Below are 16,408 nucleotides of genomic sequence, written 5' to 3'. Positions count from 1 at the left end.
TTAACTTCTAAAGAATTGACTTTATTGCTCGTAAAACTAGAAATTTTATAATGTCAAATGATACATATATATGAGAAAGAATATACGAAATCATTTCTTAATCAATTTAACCCGCATAAAGCAAGTGTATTAAGTGGATATTACGTACCAACGAAATAAAGGAAATATAATATTCATCAGGTAATTTTCATTAAAAAATACCTTCCATCAAGTCACTGTCATATGCCGATCCGGTCCATTTTACAGCATGACAATAACATGAGATCGTTCGGTCTTTGAATCTTACATTTATTACCACATATCTTAACAATATTCTTGACTTAATTGTGTAATCAAGAAAAAAAGTTAATTACCTTCTCTCTTCTTTTCTTCAATAATTAAAAAAGTTTAACGTGAATGCAATAAATGAGGGTTAGAAAAGTTACGAGGGATTAGTAGTTGACTATGAAGACTTAGATAGATAACATGAGGATTTTAAGGGAAACAGTGCAAGCTAATGGATCGAGCAAAAGGACGTAAGCAAATTTTTCAGAGATAAATATGAAAGATCAGTAGTCAGTGAACTTGAACAGACTAGAATAGTAACCATGGGTTGAGCTCAACAAGATCGATTTGCATCTAATTAAAAACATCTTTATATAAGACGTTGACTGAGTTCCTATATCAATAAACACACTTTGATGACATCATAATTAACTATGATAACTCGGACTAGTATCATCTTGAGAAGTGACCACTCCTTCTAAATTTCCGATCCCAAAATTGACCAATGGATCATCTCCTCACCCTTTCTGCTACCAACTTCATAGCTTTCAAGTCGTCGGCCATGAGTTTTTTTTCCTCGATTTGAATCTTCATCTTTAATTATTCATCCTGAAATCATATATATTTATCGTACCTCGATGAGTGATATATATTATTCCTTGGGGCTTCTTGTTGAGTACTTGATCTTGTCTGGATGACTCTTGAGATAGCTTACACATCCCTGTTGATTGTTTACTTTGGGGTTGATCTCAGTTGATTACGACTCAATAGGACGAGGATGTTTAGTCGAGGATGAATGAAGCGATGTTGGTGGGGATCCATTATACCAGTGTCAATGTTGCTGTACTGTTCGATATATTTCTCTAACAAGATGATGACATTCATTGGTGGAATATCCACGTGCTTGATGAAAGGAGCAAAAATGAGCAAATCTTTCTATTGGTTGTTGTTTCTGATCAATGGGTGATATTGGTACTTCATCCAATGTTTAAATAATTTTTTCTTTGTCTGAAATCTAGTTGAGAACTAGATAAGGTACCCTATTCCTAGGAGATGGATGAGGAACCCTCCTTTCTTATTGAATAGTAATCGATACCGGTGTATTAATATCACTCTTAAGCGAGTTGAGCTTCTTCCATGTTAATCTACTTCTCAGTTCATCCTAGAAAATTGTCATAATTAGTTAAAGACTTCTTTACTAAAGATATGAAGAAATCTTCTTCTAACAATCTTTGTGAAAAAACACTAGACTTCTGAAGTGATAGAAAGTACATCTAATATGACTTGGTTAAATCAATAGATGTTAGAGTTTTTATCGTCTGCTTCATTATAAAGAGGTTGAGTCAAGTTTTATGATATATCTTGTTGTTGGTGAAGTGCAAGAAATTGATACTGAGATCTTCAACGTTATGCTATGTATGTACATATCTGTTATTCATTTGCAAGGTTTCAGAAATAAAAAAAAAATCCATAATTAAGCTTATTCTTTTCCAGGTGTTTATTTCGCTTATGGATTTTTTTCAACTGTAATCTGTGCCAAGTATGATCACTTAGCTTAGTCCTAGATAAGTCGAGTCAGGCTTAAGTATATTTTAAATTTTAAATGTTAAAATTTAAATATCATCATTATTAATTTAATTATAATATAATATGAATAACGGTTTTAGAATATAATGAGAAATCATTTTGAAGCCAAAAATGAATTTTTAACCGTTTACTCTTCTCCTCACTTAACATATTATAGAATAAATTTGTTAAATGAAAGTGAGTATTATACCTTTAAAATATGTGAACTAATAGGTGAAACTAATAGAGTTTAATTTTTGACGTTGAGTAAACCTAATAACTTACATGTTGGCCTAATAATGAAGTAAATGGATAAAACTTTTAGTTAGCATATGAAAATTATAAAAATCTAGACTCAAAGCCCAATTTTTTTTTAAAAAATATCTATTTAATGGATAATGCCTCATCGACATCTCTTAATTGAACATGTCCAAACACCATTAATAAATTTTATACTATCTTATCTTCAACTAATGCTTCTTAGCCCTACCTATTTTATTTTCTCCTTTACACTAATTTTCTTTAGTCCACAAGAGAAAGAGGTTTTACATGTTGTTTTCTTTTTTTTAAGCTAAGAACGTGATAGCTTGCAAGACACTATATCTATTCTTTATTAATGAAATATTCATCAAATCAATTCAATCGAGACTTTGTTTAGGATATAAATAAATTATTAAAAATTTATAATTGCAAGCGTTTGTAGTCCAACGGTTAGGATAATTGCCTTCCAAGCAATAGACCCGGGTTCGACTCCCGGCAGACGCATTTTTTTTCGTTTTTTTATAATTTTAGTTTTTTATTTTTATTTTCTTTTTCACCTCAAATGAGTTCGTAACTAATCACCTGACTTAAGCATGTTTTAATAATTCCGGTGCATTGCAGGCCAAAATTGAACACGTAAATAATTTTCTGAAATCAATTCAATGGAGATTTTTAATAGGGTTTTTTAGGTTATAAAAAAAAATTAAAATACCTATACTAGCGTTTGTAGTCCAACGGTTAGGATAATTGCCTTCGTTTCTCCCGGCTCAATTAGATTGACTGAAGCAGTTCAGTTGCACAGTTTAATTAATTATATTATCAACTTGGCTTTTAATTAAATATCAGAGTGGCGCAGCGGAAGTGTGGTGAGCCCATAATCCACAGGTCTAGGATCGAAACCTGGCTCTGATAAAAAATTGTAATTTTTTGATACAATTTTCGACGCTCCCGTGCATAATTCAACATGGGCTTCATAACACAGCCCATGTATTTGGGCTCCGGCTTGGCTACCAGGCTTAATTCGATATGGGCTTCGCTTGAAGTGGAAGCCCTTTTTTATATTTTTATTTTTTTAAAAAATTAAAATTATTTTCTTTTTACTGTCTCATATCATTTTATATTCATTCTAAAAAATAATTCTCCTAGTGAAGAATAAGGTTGACAAACATGCTCTTAGCTGCTTCCCCTTCTGCATTCGCCCTGTTCCTCTCTCACAAGCTACGTTGCTCCAATCCAAGAACCCTCCCCGTCGCCGTCCGAATGGCTTCCTCCAATGCCGAGGCCATCCCTTCCCCTTCTCCTTCATCTCGCCCTCCTCCCAAGATATTGGACTCACATCTCCACGTATGGGCGTCTCCCAAAGGTAAACCCCCCGATGCCTTTGAATTGAAAGCGTGATTTCTTTCCACGCTAATGATTCCTCCTTGCCATGTAGGCTGCAGAGAATTACCCTTATTTTCCTGGCCAGGAGCCATCCATCCCTGGGGACGCTGATTTCTTAACTTGGATTTTTCTGGATAAGAGTTTCAAATAATCTCTTGTAGTGACCGAGACCACTCGAGCTGTTTAGGTTAGTACAACGGGTTGTGCGCCTAGCATTTGACGTATGAATCTATCATCTTTCACCAACTATGTTGGACGTTTGAGATTTGGTCTTGTTTTCCATATTGCCGAGTTAGAATTTTATTGGTGGAAATCTGTCAGACTTAGGTAACAAATTAGCGACTATCAGTATATGCAATTCCGGTATTGTTCCAAACTCATATCCTTGTGCACATTATCGGAATTATTGATCCAATGTCATGGTAGATAAATTGGCCGTATAATAGCATTTTATGCATTATTAAAAGGAACTGTATTTGGTTGGTACTTGTTTGTTACTTTGCCTAATCGTAGTGTGTTGTTATCTTCACATTACAATTTTTTCACAGTTTGATTTGCTATAGATTTAGTAAAAAAACTATTTGTAATACTTGTTTAGGACCCCAGCCTTTTGTGTTGTTAAGAAGGGATATTCTATTTCCCAGTAATAGTGAGTTTACTGATAGTTTACTTTTTTTTTTTTTTTTTTGAGAATGATTGTATATCATATTGTGGAGCAATTTATTGAATACTTGTCATCTTTGCTAAGAATAAGGTGATAGAAGGAAGAACTACCATTCCTTACAATAGCATCTGGTGGTTAGACTCCAAATTGTCTTGCTGCAATCAATCATATGTGAATTTGTTGGCAACTTATTTAATGCTCTTAAATGAAAAACATCCCTGACATATTTGCCTTTTCTTCCAGTGCATGTCAGAGGCAGGAGTTGATGGTGCCCTTATTGTGCAACCAATAAACTATATGTTTGATCATTCTTTAGTAACTAGGTTGTTTTTTTGCTTTATGCAACACAAACTTTGTACATTCATTTGATGAAGTGTAGCTATTTAGGTTAAGATTTTTGAATCAGGAAAAAAAGTTGATTTTCTTTTGTATTTTAATGCAATAGTGTTTTGAGGCGTCATCCATCCAAATTTGTTGGTTGCTGCCTTGCAAATCCTGCAGATGATGGATCTGGGATCAGACAACTTCAGGATCTAGTGCTGAAGGTTTTTTACTATAGGCTAGTAATTTAATACATTGGAGTTATTAACATTAATTGGTGAATCTAACACTCTTTCTCATCTTCAAGGATGGATACCAGGCTGTTCGATTCAATCCATATTTGTGGCCTCCTGGTCAAAAGGTATTCCAGTATCATTTTTGTAATTCTTTTACTTTCTTGAATCACATTTTATCTTTCAACTAATGCACTATAACATCACACTTGTCATATTTATGATTGCAATATTTTGTAAATATGCTGATTACTCCTTTTTGTTGCACATATACTAATTGTCTACATCTGAACAGATGACAAATGAAATTGGGAAAGCATTATTCTCTAAAGCTGGCGAACTTGGAGTTCCAGTTGGATTTATGTGTATGAAGGTAGATCATATTTGGTATACTACAATCCTGAGATCAAAATATGCCATGTGTTAATGACAAAAAAATGCAACATTTTTTTCTTCTATATATTAGTATATACAAGAGTTTTTTGTCTCGTTTCAAACTTATCATTAGTGGAAAACTAATTATTCATACCAATCCTTGATAAGTACCAATTCTATGCCTTCTGCAGGGTCTTAGCCTACACATATCAGAAATAGAGGAGCTCTGTGAATGCTACTCTTCAACAATTGTACTTCTTGACCATATGGGTTTCTGCAAACCTCCGTTGTAAGCTAGCTAATGCACCAGATGTGCTCTATGGTCATATTGCGCTTAGAGCTGTTCTAACTGTTTGTTATTCTACCAGGACTGATGAGGAACACAATACACTCTCTTCATTGCTAAAGCTGTCCAGATTTCCACAGGTAAAATTGGTTTATTTTTTTTGCTGTAGTACATGTTCAAGGAAAGTTTGTATCGTCTTGCACATGGCCACTCAGTTACGATTTTGCTGATTTTGTTATAATGTATTGGGTGTGTCGATGATTTTCATGCATTATTTATGGAAATAGCAAACATTCTTTTGACTAATATGATATAGTTCACGTAGGCTAATATAATCCATGCAAGTTAAAACTTTGTTATACTAGCCAACCAATGTCCTTTCATTGTTTGCTCACAAAGAGTAATAGAAGCTGCTCAATCCAAAGTAAACAATTGTAAGTTTTATGGAGACTTACATCTTGCACCGTTTACTTCCCAGTGTGATTTTCTTGCTTCTTTAATATAAGAAGGATCTATATTTGAAGTATTCTGATAATTTGAAGGACTTTCATTTATGAAACGTTTTTATATTTAAACTTCAGATAATTCTAGTTTAACTCAATTAAATGTCCATCATTCTATTTCCTTTCTTTGTTGGTTTGGGATCTGTCAGTCTTCTGTGTTACTCTATGCTTACAGAAATGTTTGGGTTGAATAGGTTTATGTGAAATTTAGTGCACTTTTCCGTCTGTCAAGAAACCAGTATCCATATGAAGACACAAGAGACATTCTTTCTAAAGTCATCTCCAGCTTTGGGGCTAATCATGTCATGTGGGGAAGGTACTTGTTCAAAGTTTTTTCTGTGAGTTGATAACTGCAACTCTTCATCAAAAATAAGATCATTAATTCTCTTTATGAGCAGGCTAATAATTTTTTATGCTTCACATTTCGCATCACTTGCTGGTGATTTTATATCTGAGCATGTGATGCAGTGACTTCCCATTTGTTGTCAACGAGTGTGGTTATAAAGAGGCAAAGGAAGCTGTCCCTCTCATAGCAAACCATATACCCTTGTCATCGGCCGATATGGAATGGATAATGGGTAGGACGCTCAGGCAACTCTTTCACCATCATGAATGGCAAGCTTAATTACTATTTTAGTTTTTGTATTTGGCATATTTTCTTTTGCTTTGTGCGACTACACCACAAATTATTGACACCCAGCAAAAGGATGCCGTTTCAAAATGAAGTGGAGGGTTGAAGTATTGTTAAAAATTGTACTCTGAATTAGGTACCAGAACCAGTGCAATCTTCACCTGAAACATTAGTTTTGGATAAGAGCACTTTGGAAGGTGTTCTTGTTTCCTTGCGTCTTCTCTTTATTCCTGTGTTGTGGGTAGGCAGTTCCTCCACCGCCACCATTTGTGTAGATAAAGTTCCTATCACACAACAAAGAAAAGGTGCAGTGTTCTTTAAAAACTGTTATGGTTCTATGACTCGCAACAAGTGTTTTTTCTCCTAAGCACCAACCCATGTTCTGCACAACATCATGCCAAATATTGCAGTTTATTCCATTTTAAAGATAGCAATAGAAGTGCACATTTCAATTACAAATCTCCTGAATAGTTTATGCCAATCGTTTATTTACAAGCAAAGCACACAGCGGTGAAGATGTAGGATTATGCCGTGAATTACTATGCGGGAACAGCAAAACTCGGCTCCTGCCAATTTGGTGGATCCATAACCAAACATGGGTCTGATTTCTCAAAGTCGGCGACCTGCGAAACAGGAATTCTGTGAGTTGCAACATTACTCATACGGTTGTACCAAGGAGCAGGAGCGAAATCACGAAGACAAGCAATGAGGTCAACCTTTTGCCCACAGCTAGGGCAGTAATGGTACTTGTGCCACAAGCAGTCCATGGATGGGCAAAGGAAGCAAACTCCCAGCATAAATGGCATCATGCAACCAACAGTAGCTGCCAGGCTCGGTTTTGATCTGTTCCCAATCAAAGAGTTTACATTCGGTGACTTAATCCAACGCCTTATAAACCATTTACGTGTAATGGATCACAATTCATAAGTTCATACCAACATTGAAGACAAGAAATGGGGGGGGGGGGGGGGGGGGGGGGGGGGGGGGGGGGGGGGGTGGGAAAGCTCTACAGACACCACAACTTCTCAAATTACTTAAATTCATTGTCAAGGCATACTCATCAGAAGAGAACTACGACTCAGCCACTCTTATTTTGTTAGTCTTTGATAATCTTTGTGTTCATCTAGCTTGATTGAGGTGTTCAACATTGGTTTATTTTGATTTTGATACAAGTATAATTGGAACCTTCATCTTTGAAATAAGATCCATTATCAAACTCCGGCAATCCTCCACTAGTTCATGTGTGTATGTAAGCATTTGAGATCAACTACATTGATCTTATCCCTCAATTAACATGTGTGTATGTAAATTCCATGTAAGTTCTACATTGATTATTATGTTAACTAGAATTTTCTTTGATATCATTACCTATACCTTTCAATTCTATTTGACTCGACTAGTTTAATCACAAAATCTCAAATGTTAGATCTAAATTTGTTAAAACTTCAAGCATAAACAAGACAATGGATATATCTGTACATTACTGTTTAAGCATAAAAGGTGAATCAAAGCAACGATGTTCCATTAACAAGGATTGCCAAAAATCAAGATCACTTGATTTCATGGATATCAACCATCAGTGACACAGAAAATATGGCTGGAGTAAAACTTTCTTATTGATTTAAACAACGCCGCAATAGACAAATTTCAAAGCTAGGATGAAGAAAAAGATTGCGATATGAACCCTAGAAATAAGATAGAAAGAAATTCACAATTTAGATCAAATTCAACCTCGTCTTCGCCTTTCATTTACTGTGATCTGGTACTCAGATGGGTGCCATCACTGAATTGGCGATCAAACCCATCGTAGATAAACAAATTTACTTTTTAAAAGTAAAAGAACCCTAAGTGAAGGGAAAAGCTTCACTTCCCGGATCGTTGACCAATGAAAATTTTAATTTCGGACAATATTCCATAAAAACACCAAATCTCGGCACTGTCCTCGATCTTCAATCTCTTACCTGTTCGATTCTCTCAGAAACCACCACAAAAACGAAAAACCCCAAAACCATTCGGATCGACAGACAGGAACGAGCAGAACCAGGAGGGGAAAAGTACGATCTTAATAGTGGAAGACGGATCAAGGTACTAAGGACGCATCTTCTGAAGAAAGGGGGAAAAATCGTACTAGGTAAAGGAGAATCGGAACCTGATGGTCGTGAGGCCGGAGGACCCGCAATAAACACACTGGAAGGGTGCAGGGGTGTCTCGGAACATCGTCTGCTGTAAAGGAATCCCTTTCGGGTCGCCGTACACCGCATTGGGCGGGATCATCCCCGCCTGGTAAGGGTTCTGACCCACGTAATACATCTGCGGTGGCGGTGGCGGAGGCGCTGCCTGGCCATAAGCGTAGCCGTAGGGCACGCCCAGCGCCGGATCTTCTTCCTTTCCTTTTGTCGCCATCACCTCTCCTCTTCCCTTTCTCTGGCGATGATCGATCGCGATTTATCGATCTACCCAACGTTGACTGGCCGCCTCGTCGGAGCGATACCGTGTTACTTTTACAAATACATCCCTCAATTTTACAAAATCACATGTAGGAGGTTTCGGGTCAACGTTTTTTGTTGACTTGACTTTTCTTAGATGGAATTCAAACATCAGCCACTTTAAAATTATCATAATTAAAATAAACTATTTTTTAAAGAAAATTCTGACGGATCATTAATAGGATTTTGGAAACTTACTATTTAATGGAAATAATAATAAAGAGAAAAAAAAGTCCAATTCAATCTCAACTTTTTTTATTCAATCAAACAATTTTTTATTTTGTTTTCTTTATGTTTTATATTAGAAATATGCAAATAATCTTATATTAAACAATTTAAAAATAGATAGATTAATTTATATTAAATCACAAGGGTGGTAAAACCACATATGTCATAGAAGTTATAATAAGACTTATGGAAGAAATGCTATGCTGCGTAATGAGGAATTCGAGATTCATACACGACACCTTTGATCTACCGCTGTTGTCGTCGCCCTCACCGTGTCGTCCGACTACCGTCGGCTACCGCCTCAGGTGCGATCGATACACCACTCGTTGCCGCTCCATTCAGCGTCGGATTTCGGTCGGATAGTGATCGGAATCTGGCATAATTCGATTAGAAAAAGAGTCGGCAATGACGCGACCACTGTTGATCATGATCGGCCCTGTTTCCGATCAAATTCGTCGGATTCCGACCACTATTCGATCAGAATCTACCGTCGGACGGAGCGACGGTGAGCGACGTGTCGATCACGGCCGAGGCGATGGCCGACGGTAACCGAACGGGGCGGCGACAACGACGGTGGGTCAAGGCGTCTCGCACGAGTCGCGTACGGGTGTATCGTACCGGATAGCATTCTCAAAACTTGGGTGCAAACAAATAGTGGAATAATATAAAATATTAATATTTAAATTAAAATTAAAATTATATAAAAATAACGATGAATCCCTGCGTGATCTTGAGAAGGAGTGTACTTTTTTTTTATACCGCGGACAAACAGATGAAGACAAAGTGGCCAACACCCTCGTTGTCTCCATCTCCTTCGAACATCTCCTAATTTAATACCTTCCTCTCACTTTCTTTTGATTTCCTTGTGTTTTTTATTGATTTCGATACAAAGCGTCAGAGTTTGAGATGTTTTGCAAAATAATTGGAGCAAGTTTAATTTGGAGGAAGGGTGTCGTATATATCTTGGGAATGTTGCGTTAACAGTGGCACCTTCAGCTACTGCTTCCTCCTTCCTCCTTCCTTCTTCCTTCTTCCTTCCATGGATGTCTTCTTTTCCTTCACAGACCATTTCCAAAGGCTCCTCCTTCCTTAGTTACTCCGCTTCTCCTCTTTCTTGTCTCTTGGTTTTTCTCTCGATGACGGCTCCCAACATTGAGATGATTGCGGCTTTGCTTCGGAGCTGTAAGGTGGGGAGGGAGCGAGGTCTGCGCTCGCCGGCGGCGCATCTCGTCGGCGGCAGCCCAGAAAGTGTCTCCGTGGAGCTGAACTCGGAGACGGCGCTGCCTTTCCACTGGGAGCAGTGTCTCGACATGCAGGTATACGTCCCCACCTCCTTAAATGCTTCCTTCTTTTCGTCAATCATTGATTATAAATGCACCGAATCCGTCTCCAAGATCGTGTTTTGGAACCATTTCCGGCGTCAAAATCGTTCCTTTTGTGCCTTGTGGCAGACAGGGGAAGTCTACTACTTCAACCGGGAGACCGGAACCAGGACGAGCAAAGACCCCCGTACCGTCGCCGGCGACTACTCGTCGAGTTATCATTCTGAGGAAGACGTCTCCTCCTCCTCCTCCGACAGCTTCTCCGGCCTCGCCAGCGGCGGCAGCAGCAGCAGAAACGACAACGAGGACAGCAGCGACAGCACCGCCAACTCTTGTCTCACCTCCATCTCCTCCTCCTCCTCCCCTTCCCTGGCGACCGCCGCCGAGCCTCTCGTCTCCGCCGGATGTCGGTCCTGCTTCATGTACTTCATGGTCCCCAAGAGCGACGACTCCTGCCCCAAGTGCAGCGGCCGCCTCCTCAAGCTCGGTCGCCACGGCAACCCCTGAAGCACCTCAACCTCGAGTCTTGCTCCTGTAGTTTGGATCGATCCAACGAGAACAAAAAAAAAAAACAAAGATCGATCCAACTTTTATTCTGCAACATCTTATGCTTCTTGGAATTCTTTAGAACTTAAGTCTTAGTTTCATCCTCCTCAATGGAGCATCAACCAATCTTTTTCCCAACAAAAGCTTTCCCTTATGAGATCACCACGTTTGTTCTGCAACAACTGCCACTGTTTCTCCTCCAATTATTTTCTTGCGTTAACAGTTACGCAGAACACATCGATCGACCAGCGGCGGAATTTTTGAAGTCGAGTGGAAGGAGAAGAGGAGAGGAGGGAATAAAGTGGAATGGTAAAGTTCAAGTGGCTCAGAGACAAGAACCTCGCCTCGGGCTGCAGAAAGGAATCTACACAGAGCGCAGAAAGTAAACCCTCTTTCCCTCCTCCTGCACAGCAGAGGAAGAGGGAAGAAAGGTATCAGAAATCTACCACATTGTTCCCTCAAACCAATGATCCAGCGGTCTTTGCCTTGAGAAACAGAACCAGCCCATGCGTATTCACTAATCAACCAATGATCTTGCTGTAGTTGCGCAAGTTTTCACCAAACCTTGCACTTCAAATTCTGGAGTAGATCGATAGTTCCAAATCCAATAGAATGATCATATGATCAAACATCAGAAGGAGAACGCCAGGCTCGTGCATTTCAAAATTGTGTTAGAACCAAAACTGTAACAGGATCATGTGCAGCTGTTATTTGTTGGCGAGATGCGTAAGTAAACATGTAAGACTGAGTATGAACAGTCGCTGCAAAAATTCCTTTTGTTTTGTCCTCCGCGCCCTCCTCATCTGTCATTTTTGTTTTGTTTGTTCTTTTGCTTCCTTGTGTGGCAAATGGCAAAAGTTTTTAGATTCCGGATCATTTTGAATTCACTAGAGAAGTTTTTAGATAAACTCCGTGATCAACTCAAATTCCAACTAATAATGAAAGGAATCACTTTTACAGAAGAAAAATGATATGCAAATATTAATAATTTTATCCTTGCAGACTAAAAAAAATTAATACTTTTTAAATGTGACAATATACTAATCATTGTTTTAAGAAAGTTAGATTTTAATATGAAACCTAAATGTGATGTTAGATTTGATAAAAATAAAAGGTTGTGATATTTATGACAAATGTATGTATTAATCAATCCTCCTAGTTTAAACTCCTACATTAGCGTAATATTATAGAACACTCCCTTAGACTACTTAAAGCTTTCTAAAACATCTTAGTGCATAAATAAACACACATGCAAATTGATTTCAAAATTTAACTTTTAGATAAGCTCTAATAATTGACACATAATGACCAATATTTTTTATTTTTACATCAAAAATATTCAATGTTTCAAAAAGCTATAATATGTATATATATATCTTTTGACTGGAATTGAATTGTAAAATCTATAATATATTAAATCAAAACTCATTCAAAATTCTATACGTATTATCTTTGCACTTGAATTGAATCACAAGATCCATAATATATCAAATTAAAATTCATTAAGATCCATAATATATGAAATTAAAATTATCTATCTGATAATACCACATAAAAGATAGGCTTCGAACATACCACAGAAAAGAAAAGCCACTCCACGTGACAAGCTTATCCTGGAGCCAGCCTCCTACAACTGAATGCTTCTGCATGCCAAAGTAAAGTGAGCCCCAGAAGAGCACAAATGATAAACAGGAGCTCATTGATAAGGCTGGCTGCACTGCACATGTTCAATCACAGTGAAGACCTCCAACATCATTTTTAGTTTTTACCATGCGACGACAACTTCATGATCCACCAAATGGAAGATTATCAACAAACAAAAGTAGAAAATATCCACAAATAAGGAGGAAGAACTAGGATAGGATAGATACCTGATAATACTTTAGTGTTCTGAATAGCCAAAGCTTCCAAATACAAGAAATAAAGCATTCTAACAAAGGATGCATTTTTGTGAATTGCTGCTAAGCGACTTAGATCAGAGACATGTTGATAAAGACTTAACTGATACTGCCAAATAGGGTTCTAAACTTAAACATTACAAACATCGAGTCACTTATCGAGAAAGCAAAATCTACAAGTGTTCATCCTGCCTAACTTCAATCTACAAACACGATTAAGGTAGTGATGACACTAGAGGAAATAGGAAAAAAAATATTACAATCATAACTAGATTACCTTATGTTCTACTAATACTCATGCTGAGAGTTGGAGAACTCTAAAATGTCCAGACAAAATCTGGTGCATCATCCCTTGGCCCTGTAGAGGTTCGATACACATACATCTTCTCCACTCTGTGCATGTCACTAGGATTTTCCACCATCTCATCACTTTCATCCCTCTCGTTTATAACTTCGACGTTTAATCTTGGCATCTTTGCAGCGAGTGCCTTGCAACCCCCTATGGTAACATCACAGGATGACATCCAAAGGGATCGCATTGTTTCATACTTCCCTACATTCTCCAAAAGTGCAGCATCGCCAAATGGACTATCTCTGATTTCAAGCTTTTTAAGGTTCTTGCATCCATTGAGCACATAAACCATTCCTTTATCGCTATCGCCAGCAAATGCAATTGAAAGCATCTCAAGACGCGAAGCATACATGCCTATATACAAGAAAACCTTGTCAGTTAGATGGCCTGATAATGATAGTCTCTTCAGATCTTTGCATGACTTCACAATTGCCCCAAAACCTTCATCCAATGGTTGGTTACTGATGGGATCTGGCTTTACAGGATCAAGAATACACAATCTGAGCAGCGTGGAATGCGGACAGTTCTTGGCAACTGTGATAAGTGCAGCATTTGTCATCTGGTGACAGAAATACAGTAAAGAGTTCAACTTAAGGCAGCCTGAAGATATAGCAACAAGCCCTTCTTCAGTTACAGCAGCAATGCCAGTACCATATACATCAGATGGAAATACCCTCAACTCCTGTAACTCTTTACAAGCAGAGGCAACAGCTGCTAACCCTTTGTCTCCGATGCAATCTAAAACCTGAGGATCAACCCAGCCATATTAGATAAACTAACAAGGAAAACACAAAAACAATTAAAGAAGCAACAACACCTCACCCAAAGCTTTTGAAGTTTGAAACAGTGACGAATCATCTTTATTAGATCATTACCCTGGATTGCAGGGGCATAGCTTAAGTTAAGAACAGTAAGGTTTGAACAGATGGAATATATGGCCTGCAGGTAGCGAGGAGCAGCATCCCAGAAACCTGACAAATTCCTTATAGATTTGCATTTGTAGATGGCATTTATAGTTTCTGGTAAGCTTCAGTGCGGTGGTCGGCTGTGAAAGAACCGGTTCCAAGTTCCACCAAACTCGGGGCTTGGGCAAGTATCTTGATAAGTGACTCAATAGATATTGCTCGATTAAGCTTCAAGCACCTGAGGTTCTGGCACCTAGCAACAAGTCGCTCGAGGGCACTTGTATTCACCTCTCCTTTTAGGCATGCAAAGTTTAGAGATACTAAGGAAGTACAGGAATCAGGGAAGCAACTCAGCCACTGCCGACCATGATCTTCCACTTCATTTTCCTGTAAATCTAGCTCCCTAAGACCCCTAACAACAAAAAGCAATAAAACATGAGAAATTTGACAAGCGTAATCTGATGCTAGAATCAAATATAAAGCTAATACACCCACTTAATACATCCCTTTCACTGGATGGAGAAACAATTTAGCATGCATAATCATCATAACAAGATTTCACAAATAGTACCAGTCTTTACGTAAGATAATTGGTCCACAAAAACTAATCTTTTACAGATATGACACTTGCTTCCCTCAACGAACTAGTAACTTAAAACAAGATAAATAAAAAAGCATGGCATTACTTCTGGATTTCATTATTTTAATTGGACTCGAGATTGGTGAAACAACAAATAGATCAAATGTACAATATACAACCGAGTTCACCAAGCAGAAGCTAGCTAAGTAGATATCGAAGAACCAAAACGCATGAACGAAGGATATCAAGAAGTTCTTGAGCAATAGATTAGTGGAGAACAACAGTTCTTACCTGCAGTGAGTAGCAATCGCAGCAAGCCCATCAGTGCTGAAACCCTCGCAGCTAATTAAGAGCAAGGGCCTTAAAGTTGGGGAAAGAGTGGGTGAGAAGCTCAAAAGGCTGTTGTCCGACACCACCATCCTCTTCAGTCGGAGCTCATCCAAACCAGGGCAACATCGGGCAGCCGCCTCAATCCACGGTAGCGCATAACCTCCCCAATCGTGGGGAACCAGGTTGAAATCAGCAAAATGGGGCTTCCCCTTGACGGTGAGGCACTTGATTCTAGGGAACCTGGCCATTACTCGTTCAGGCCGCACGGCGTAACAGTTGCCGACGAATACACACCGGCGGCTGAGCCTCTCCACCAAATACCATGCCTTGCACACTGTCGACACAGTATTACGGTCCCGGTGGGAGCTCAGGAAGTCAAAGATGTGCTCCACCACCTCATCCGGGAAGTAAGTCATAGCTCCACAGCCAGGAAAGACTTTCCTTTGCACCTTCCTCTCCTCCTCAAACTTAGTAAGAACAGGGGACAAAAATAAAAAACACGCACAACACAAACTCAGATCTGTAGCCAAGTTCCACAGATCACCACGCAAAATGTCACAGTAACAGTGAAAAGATCCAACCTTTGATGTAGCTTTTTCCAGCAGCTCCAGCTTCACATGCAAACGAACGTAGATCTGCTCCAGAAATAGTAAAAACAATCCCTCCTTTACGAATAAAACCACAGAGGATCACTCGGAGCCGATATATCAAACAAAAAAACATCTTTTTCCCTCCGGATCACATCGGGAACAGACCAGCAGCAAATTGGGGGCAAAACACACTCAAATCACACGAAAAAAAAAACACAAAATCTCAAAAAACAGAAGGAAAAAAAACCCTAAAACAAACGAGACAAATGCATCACTAGAAAAGCACAGCAAACCGAAGAAAACAACCAGACAAAAAGAAGCGAAACAGAGGCGTGACGAACTGACGATCCGAAGAACAGGCGGGGAGGAGAGAGAGCAGGCCAGACCTCAGCTTCCAATTCCCTACCCTCTCTCTCTCTCTCTCTCTCTCTGCTCCTTTTTGCTCGCACTTCAACGCCCCCTCTGCCCCTCCAACCACAGTTAAGAGCTCTGGTACGGTTCGGCTGAAGCCCGATTAGGAGATCCGACGGTCGAAATTGATTTGTCGGATAGCTAGATGGGATCTGGACCGTTGAGGATGTGTGGTGAGGGGTACGGAGGAGGAAAGTGGCGTGATTGGCATTAAGTCACGATCCACGCTACCGGTTTCGTTACCATTATTGTCACTATAATTATTATTTTTGA

The 16,408-nt window shown here is 38.8% G+C and overlaps 3 protein-coding genes, 1 non-coding gene and 1 pseudogene across 4 annotated transcripts; 3 read left to right on the top strand and 2 right to left on the bottom strand.

Annotated features, from left to right (window-relative positions):
* Window positions 1-2,523: 2,523 nt before the first annotated feature.
* TRNAG-UCC (transfer RNA glycine (anticodon UCC)) lies at window positions 2,524-2,595 on the top strand. Its single transcript has one exon. It is a non-coding gene; the product is annotated as a tRNA-Gly (tRNA).
* Window positions 2,596-3,258: 663 nt separating this feature from the next.
* LOC141818133 (uncharacterized) lies at window positions 3,259-6,571 on the top strand. The gene is made up of 10 exons (XM_074705700.1): window positions 3,259-3,454; window positions 3,525-3,593; window positions 4,377-4,461; window positions 4,584-4,683; window positions 4,767-4,820; window positions 4,988-5,065; window positions 5,259-5,356; window positions 5,436-5,493; window positions 6,051-6,172; window positions 6,325-6,571. The coding sequence occupies exons 1-10, from the start codon at window positions 3,259-3,261 to the stop codon at window positions 6,479-6,481; spliced, it is 1,017 nt and encodes a 338-aa protein (XP_074561801.1). The 3' UTR covers window positions 6,482-6,571.
* A 305-nt stretch (window positions 6,572-6,876) lies between these two features.
* On the bottom strand, window positions 6,877-8,923 carry LOC141818134 (GSH-induced LITAF domain protein-like). Its single transcript, XM_074705701.1, has 3 exons — window positions 8,637-8,923; window positions 7,204-7,330; window positions 6,877-7,110 (listed from the first exon to the last, which is right to left on the bottom strand). Exons 1-3 carry the CDS (start codon window positions 8,888-8,890, stop codon window positions 7,027-7,029), a joined length of 465 nt encoding a protein of 154 aa, XP_074561802.1. The 5' UTR covers window positions 8,891-8,923; the 3' UTR covers window positions 6,877-7,026.
* Window positions 8,924-10,337: 1,414 nt separating this feature from the next.
* Window positions 10,338-11,030, top strand: LOC141818132 (protein CURLY FLAG LEAF 1-like). Its single transcript, XM_074705699.1, has 2 exons — window positions 10,338-10,517; window positions 10,653-11,030. Exons 1-2 carry the CDS (start codon window positions 10,338-10,340, stop codon window positions 11,028-11,030), a joined length of 558 nt encoding a protein of 185 aa, XP_074561800.1.
* Window positions 11,031-13,053: 2,023 nt separating this feature from the next.
* Window positions 13,054-16,161, bottom strand: LOC141818135 (transport inhibitor response 1-like protein Os04g0395600; annotated as a pseudogene).
* Window positions 16,162-16,408: the final 247 nt, after the last annotated feature.

Source organism: Curcuma longa, unplaced genomic scaffold (assembly GCF_044706935.1).
Source record: "Curcuma longa cultivar G26 ecotype Majalengka, Jawa Barat unplaced genomic scaffold, ITB_CL_G26_1.1 contig_23470, whole genome shotgun sequence".
In the NCBI taxonomy this organism is placed as follows: domain Eukaryota; kingdom Viridiplantae; phylum Streptophyta; class Magnoliopsida; order Zingiberales; family Zingiberaceae; genus Curcuma; species Curcuma longa.
The sequence above is the reverse complement of the archived record's forward strand: the minus strand, read 5'-3'. Positions and strand labels throughout refer to the sequence as shown.